This window comes from Pundamilia nyererei, unplaced genomic scaffold (assembly GCF_000239375.1).
Source record: "Pundamilia nyererei isolate P.nyererei 1_Seehausen unplaced genomic scaffold, PunNye1.0 scaffold00357, whole genome shotgun sequence".
Lineage (NCBI taxonomy): Eukaryota > Metazoa > Chordata > Actinopteri > Cichliformes > Cichlidae > Pundamilia > Pundamilia nyererei.
Genome location: NW_005187758.1, coordinates 387,735 through 395,249, shown reverse-complemented (window position 1 = coordinate 395,249; position 7,515 = coordinate 387,735). Strand labels below are relative to the sequence as shown.

General features: G+C 41.3%; 1 protein-coding gene across 1 annotated transcript in view; it reads right to left on the bottom strand.

The window, feature by feature from the left end:
• Window positions 1–6,104, bottom strand: part of LOC102205227 (gastrula zinc finger protein XlCGF46.1-like) — an 8,601-nt gene extending 2,497 nt beyond the window's left edge. Inside the window, exons 1-2 of the mRNA XM_005752408.1 lie at window positions 6,079–6,104; window positions 4,052–5,251 (exon numbers count right to left, since the gene is read on the bottom strand). Coding sequence (XP_005752465.1) covers window positions 4,052–5,251; window positions 6,079–6,096 — 1,218 coding nt within the window. The 5' untranslated portion in view covers window positions 6,097–6,104. The remainder of the gene's footprint in view (window positions 1–4,051; window positions 5,252–6,078) is intronic.
• Between the last annotated feature and the right edge of the window lie 1,411 nt (window positions 6,105–7,515).

The following is a 7,515-nucleotide window of genomic DNA, read 5'->3' as shown; positions in this document are numbered from 1 at the left end:
CTTATGGTCGTGAAAATACGGTATATAGATATAGTACAGTTCATTTTATAATTAACAGAACAATATCTTGCTTGTATGAGTTTATACTCAAGTTTTAAAAAAACAAAACACTTACCGTGTACGGAAGAGGACTCCCTTACTACATTTATTTATATTATCTGTATAGCACTTTAGAGCACACTTTTCACTTTATTAAAAGCACCTTATCAAGTACTTTATTTAGCATTGCACTTTAAGCATGGATTTGCACAGTAAAACATTTGCACACAAGAAGTTTAATTATTTATTGAATATTTATTGAGAATTTTAAAACGAGTTTGTAGCCTTGTTTCAGATATTGCACAGCTGCTCCTCATCAAGCAATGTGGTGGTTGTCTGTGAGGAAAAAAGAATGATGATTAAGATTGTGATTAAGGTTTACCAGTAAGGAAAACTAATGCAAATGTGTGTGGGGGAAATCTAAGAATAAAAGTGGTGCAAAAAAGTGTTTGTAAGATAATGATTACTCACCTTTCTTGCTTGTGTCCTCTTCAAGATGTTTGGGCAAATGTTTCCCGGGGGTCCAGACACCATTTAAAGGTTCCGGGAGAGATCACGGGTTAAGAGAGTGTGGTGAATCTTTTTGTGCTTGGGTTTTGGGGTTTTTATAATATTGGGTTTGGTGCATAGCTGGACTGGCCATCGGGCATACCGGGCATTTGCCTGGTGGGCCGATGGTGATTTTTCGTTTTTATGGGCCGATGGGTTTTGTTTTGGGGTTTTTTTCCGTTTTTTTCCCATGACGGTATAAACACTGAAAGGTGGTGGATTGGCCAGATGCTGGGAGATGTGTAAAAATAACTCAGTTGTTTGGTGGTGGCTATTGCGGAGCTTCCACAGATTCAATAACATTAGCAAGTGGTGGAGGCCAGCAGGTGCAACACGCTGGCAGGTGGATGACGGAAAGACAGGAGGAGCAGAGACCCGAGGCGGTGAACTGAACTTCAAGTAAGAAGTTATGACCTGCAGTCTATCTGGTCAGATATAAACCAAGTTTAGGTGGAGTTTATTTTCGTTGTGCTGACTTTTTACAGTCAGTTACAATAACTCGTACTGCGTACTAGCTAGCATGACGGAGTTTATATACTGCTGGGCGGGTGCTATGATGTTACAGATGTTGAACTTGTTTTATCTTATTTTATTTATAAGGTTTAGTTATTAGAGTTTCCAACCATCCCGTAAAAAACGTAATCGTCTCGTATTCAGAGAAAATATTACGCGCTGGAGTTATTCTGTGTCTTTGCTGCACAGCTGCCTCTTCTCCTCTCATTCTCTCCCCTCCCTCTCCTGTTTCTACTTCAATCATGAAACTGATCAATGATCAGCTGATCGGCTTTTCTCTCTTGTTTGTTTATCGCCCACTTTGTGCCAGAAAGAGGAAACCAGCGGATGTCGCGCTAAACAACAGCAGCACGTTTAAGCTTGATCAGCTGTTGTTAGAATTGGTTTAATATTAATTTCTAGTATCAGCTGATGTTTGCTGGAGCCACAGCTGTAAAGCTGCTGGTCAGGATGGTTTGGAGATGTGGTGAGAGGGAAACATGAAGATGAAACCAGGAGATGTCCTTACTGAACCATCAGAGCAGAACAGTGATGGAGAAACAGGTTTACCTTTTAGGTGACATGAATGAGTTGAAGTTATGAACTGTTTCTGAGAGACAAATAACACCAGGATCCTTTTTTACGTAGCTGACAGCTGGTAACTGTGCAGGGGCGGGTCTAGCAAAGTGTTGCCAGGGGGGCAGGTAGGGCATTAACAGGGAAAGGGGGGCACAAAGAAATACTTTTCTTTCTTATTCTCATTTAAAATGTCTCGCTTTTAACAAATAATTATCTGAATCTTACAACAAACGTTTTCATCTGATGTAAAATGTATAGAAATCCATTGTTGTATGTAGTAATTTTTTTAGGGTCCCATCATAATTTATTCAGAAGTAGCTAAGTACTGTATATGATGCCAGTATTTTCCCACATTTTCTAGATACTGTACCAGTACTGTGTGTAAAATGCCATCAAAAAGTCAGTTAAGTTTTATTCTTTCTCACCTGTCTTTCTGTCTCCTTTCACTTTTTAAAGGTTGCCATGTTAGAAAACATATTTTGCCCTGCCGTGCTGTTTATTGATGTGGCAAATGAATGGTTTATGAAGACATATCTAAATCTGTCATCAGTAATCAGTAATGATCATGTCTCACCTCTAGTCTTCTCTGTCTTAATTTCAGGTTTTCACCATGTGTTGTAGATAGTTCAGGAGGTTAACTCGACCAAGCAGTCTACTTTTGGGTACTGTTTAGAATACCAGAATAGGGAGGATGGTGTAGATTTGAGTTTATTAGATTGATACATATGTACCAACAAGACAGTGTACATCACTGTGACAACAGTGTTTGTTTTCATTCAAAGGCTTTATGGTTTTTCCTATAATACCTGGTGGGCCGGTCTCTAGTCAAAATGCCCGGGCCGATTTTTTGTCCCAGTCCAGCCCTGGTTTGGTGTAAAATTAAAGTGTGAAATATTTACCACTGTAATGGTAATGGCTTGGACAGTCTCTGTCGTTGTGTCCTTGGGCAAGACACTTCAGCTACCGCCTACTGGTGTTGGCCAGAGGGGCCGATGGCACGATATGGCAGCCTCGCTTCTGTCAGTCTGCCCCAGGGCAGCTGTGGCTACAACTGTAGCTGCTTCCACCAGTGCGTGAATGTGAAAGTGAATGAATAGTGGAATTGTAAAGCGCTATATAAATGCAATCCATTATTATTTTAACTATTATTATTATTACCTGCCCCCCAACAAAACTTTGCTAGACCCGCCCCTGCACAGTTGCCAGCTGTCAGCTACATGGAAAAGGATCCTGGTGTAGAAACTAATAAATTCTAACAACAGCTTATCAAGCTTAAACGTGCTGCTGTTATTCAGCCACTGGTTTCCTCTTTCTGGCACAAAGTGGGCCAAAAAAGCAAACAAAGAAGAGAAACGGACTCGCGACAGAAAAGCTGATCAGCTGATCATTAATCAGTTTCATGATTGAAGTAGCAACAGGAGAGGGAGGGGGAGAGAAGAAGAGGCAGTCGCTCCATATATCGGTTGTTAAGCTTAACGTACTTTACAAACATTCAGAGATGAACTTACAACTTTCTCGGAGATGAAATGCCTTGTAGCGAGGCTCCAAATGCTCCACCAGACCACCAAAAGGTCTCACATGCCACAGCCGCTCTATCACATAACGCATGCTGCTCCGACGTGCTACAGTTATGAGCTGACTTACGCTATGTTGCAAGTTTTGTGAAGTGCTTTTGTGATATTTAATGGATGAGATTACAATTTTAGTAATTTAGTAATTCAGTAATTTAGATCAGTATCGGACCGATACCAATATGTAATATCCGATCGGTCCATCTCTAGTACAAACTATGTTACTATGATTTTCAGCAAAACACCTAAAACTCCGGCATCAATATCTGTTCAAAGATTAAAGCTGAGTAAATTTCAGTTCACAGTAATAACGATGCTGAAGTGCACACCACCATTGTGTTTGAGGCAGCTGGTACTACTGTTGACATCAACTTTGTTTTTAAAGTCTAAAACACGGTAAATGCTTATACTAATGTAATGTAACTTTGGTGGCACTTTAGGAGCCATATATTTTATGAGGTGGTACTCATTCTGAAAAATTTTAGAACCACTGGCCTAGCCCATCTTTATGTAGGGTAATAATTTTTTTTTTATATATCCTCAGAGAATACTTTCCTATGATGTGGCATGTTAAACTTCCAGTGACCAGTATGAGAGAGTATGAAAGCAATAACATGAAATTCAAACACCTGTTTTCATTTGCACCTGATACCTTTTAAAGCTAATGTGTCACATGACAACAGGGAGGGAAAAGGGTAATTGGGCATAATTTGGACATGTTCACTTATTTAGGCAATAATGGCTGTGTTCTGAGTTATTTAGATCTAATTACTTTCTTGTTTTGAACATTCCCAAATTGAAACTGCACTAACTAAACTTACCTTACACTGACTGCACTTGAACGGCCTCTCCCTGGTGTGGATCTGTTGGTGTCGTTTTAGGACATCCGAAGACTTAAACGTCTTTTCACACTGGTCACACTTGTATGGTCTCTCCCCAGTGTGGTTTCTCTGGTGGACTCTCAGATCACTAATGCGTCTGTAGGCTTTCCCACACTCGTCACAGCGGTGTGGTCTATCTCCAGTATGGGTAATTTCGTGGGCTTTTAAGTGGGAGTACTGCACAAACGGTTTCCCACACTGCTCACAGCAGTACACGTCCTCCCCGGTGTGCATGCGTTGGTGTGTTCTTAGGGTCTTTTGCAGGCTGAAAGCTTTTCCACAGAAGTCACAGTTATATGGTTTACTTCCAGAGTGGGTGCGCTGATGGGTAACCAGGTTCCCCTTACAAGTGAAATCCTTCCCACACTGATCACACCTGTAGGGTTTAAGTCCGCTGTGAGTGAGCTGATGTGTCTTTAAGTTGTCCATTCGAGTAAAAGACTTCCCACACAAGTCACAGCTGAACAGCTTAACTCCAGTGTGGATCAGCTGATGAGTTTTTAAGTGATCCAACCGGATAAAAGACTTTCCACACAGGTCACATCTGAAGAGTTTGATTCCAGTGTGGATCAGTTTATGAGCTTTTAACTCGCCCATCCGGGTAAAGGCCTTCCCACACGCATCACAGCTGAATGCTTTAACCCCCGTGTGGATGAGATGGTGTCTTTTTAGCTCCCCCATGAATTTAAAAGCCTTTCCACACTGATCACAGCTGAATGGCCTAACTTCTGTGTGGATGTATTTGTGGGTCCTGAGATGTTTTGTGGTGGGAAAATTCTTCCCACACTCATCACACTTGTATGGTTTCAGCCCACTGTGGAGAAGTCGATGTGCTTTTAAGTTGTCCATTCGATAAAAAGACTTGTCACACAGGTCGCAGCTGAACAGTTTAATACCCGTGTGGATCACCTGATGTGCTTTTAACTGACCCATTCGAGTGAAAGACTTTCCACACTGCTCACATATGAACTGCTTAACTCCCGTGTGGATCAGCTGATGTGTTTTAAAATGCCCGATCCGAGAAAAGGTTTTTCCACACACGTCACATCTGTGAGATTTATCTCCACTTCCTGTTGCTGTGAAGGACTTGTCAGCTTCCTGATAGGAGTCAGGTTTTGACCCATCTTCATCTTTTTCCTCCTGCAGTAAACAAAAACAAAAAGCAGGCAGTAAGTGAAATGCAGAGATGGAGCAAACTTACACTACAAAGTCTTTAAGTTACTGAAGTTTAAATAAATTCAAGAATCTGCTGTTGTGTTAGGAGTTCTCAGATAAATAAACAGATCAGATGTCGAAGGGGAAAGAATCCTGCTCATATCGACACTGACAGGGACTGGGTAATGTGCTAAGAATGAAAGGATGCCACATCATTTGATAGAAATAAAAATGATCAACCTACAAAGGACTAAATTCAAAGACACCCTGGAAATCAAAGTGAAACAATGATGTGGAAGGCTGGTCCATTTTGCTGACAATGCAGAATGGTACTCAGCAGTTGGTACGGACCACACGTGCTTGTATGCATGGTTGACAGTGTCGGGGCAGGCTCCTAATGAGATAATGGACGGTGTCCCGGGGGAACTCCTGCAAGATCTAGCCCATGGCATCAGCGCCTGCACAGTCTGAGGTGCAACATAAACGAAACATAACGTCCCAGATGTGCTCTGTTGGAGCCAGTCAGTCGTATCAATTCCTTCATCCTCCAGGAAATGCCTGCATGCTCTCACCACCTAAGGCCGGGCACTGACGTTCACCAGGAGGAACACACTGGGTCCTGGGTTGAATAAGATTATTAGAAACCCTGCCACAGACTGGCGACCTGTCCAAGGTGAACCGTTTGTCTGCAGGTATTAAACCATTTTTATTCAGATTTGTTTTCCTTTATTGAATTTTGATTTGAGGATATGTTTTAAAGGGCAAGAGCAGACAGTTCAAACAATAAAATGTTACTGTGAAACTTTTCTTACCTCCTCCTCTTCTTCCATTCCTCCTCTGTCAGACTCCTCTTCTTCTTCTCTATCGGATTCCTCCTCTTCTTCTTCTCCTCTGTCAGACTCGTCTTTTCCTGAGATCAAACAGATCTTTATTAGGCTACCCTTGATTTTCACTTCTAACCAAACAGGAGACTGAAACCAGATTTAAAGCCAACAATCAGTTTGAACTCAGTTTAATTCAGTTACGACTCATTCAAATGAACCCAAACAGGTTTGATCATGAAGTTAAAAGTCAGGAAAAGAGTGAGTGCAGACCGCTAACATCAAAAAATAAAATCTGAACTAATAGCAGGCACTGAACGAGATAGGTTAAATATAAAGTAGAAGTTAGAGGGGACATGTTCTCAGCTCGATTAATGTTATTTCACTTTATCAGCATGACGTAGATCAGCTTATCTGCTAATTGGAAGGTTGTTGGTTCGATCCCTGGCTTTTTCGAACCAACAACCTTTGGCAAAATACTGAATCCCAAGTTGCTCCTGATGCTTCCAGTGTTTGTATTAATGTGTGAGACATGTTGTTGAAAGTGCTTTGAGTACTCAGATTACATATTTCTGATCTATTTAAGAACCAGTCCTAAGTTATAGTAACTAATAACTTTATGAACTTAAGGAATATGTCAATTTTGCTTCTGAATGAAAAAGAAATTCTGCTTTTAGTTTTACTTGATTTAGTTCTGAAACACTGGGAGACGTCTGAGTCACCAGTTAGCATCCGACATGCATTTCATACATCCTGAATCGGGGCTGGACTGGTATCGTAGCACACTAGCCTTTGACCAGTGGGCTGACACACTCGTGGGCCGATTGGTGGATGTTATTTTTTTTTCTTTGTCATAATCATACACGCTACAGTCTGGCCTGAAAGCCTGCTGCGCATTGGCCCTACAAGCACCGACAGTAGCCTATTGATTCCTTTTTGATTACTGACACTGGATTGCCCAATCAAATTTCTGAACGTGACCGGTCACCCTACCTTCCCTGTAGAGCGGTGCACCTTGTAGAACAGAGACTAGTGTTGAAGAAGTGTTTGATACAGATGGACAAAGAAAAAAAAAGATGGAGCTGAAAAGCTAAGAGAGAAAATGAAACTAAATGATGTAAAAGCATCAAATTAACCGACATGTTTGCAGCTGCACCGTCAACAGCAGTACCAACAACAAACAAAAGCCCTCACATTCACAAGAGGCTGCTGTAGCAAGCATTAGCCATGAACCATGCACCAACCTGATTAAAACTTTAACTCTATATCAATAATCAAATAAAATGAAACATGTGTATGCACAATACACATACACACAAAAATACATATTAGTGATGATGGTGGGCCTCCAGAGACCAGTCCAGCCCTGTCCTGATGAAATATGAAAAACCTCCAAAAAATTCATAAATGTTACCCAAAGACGGTGTG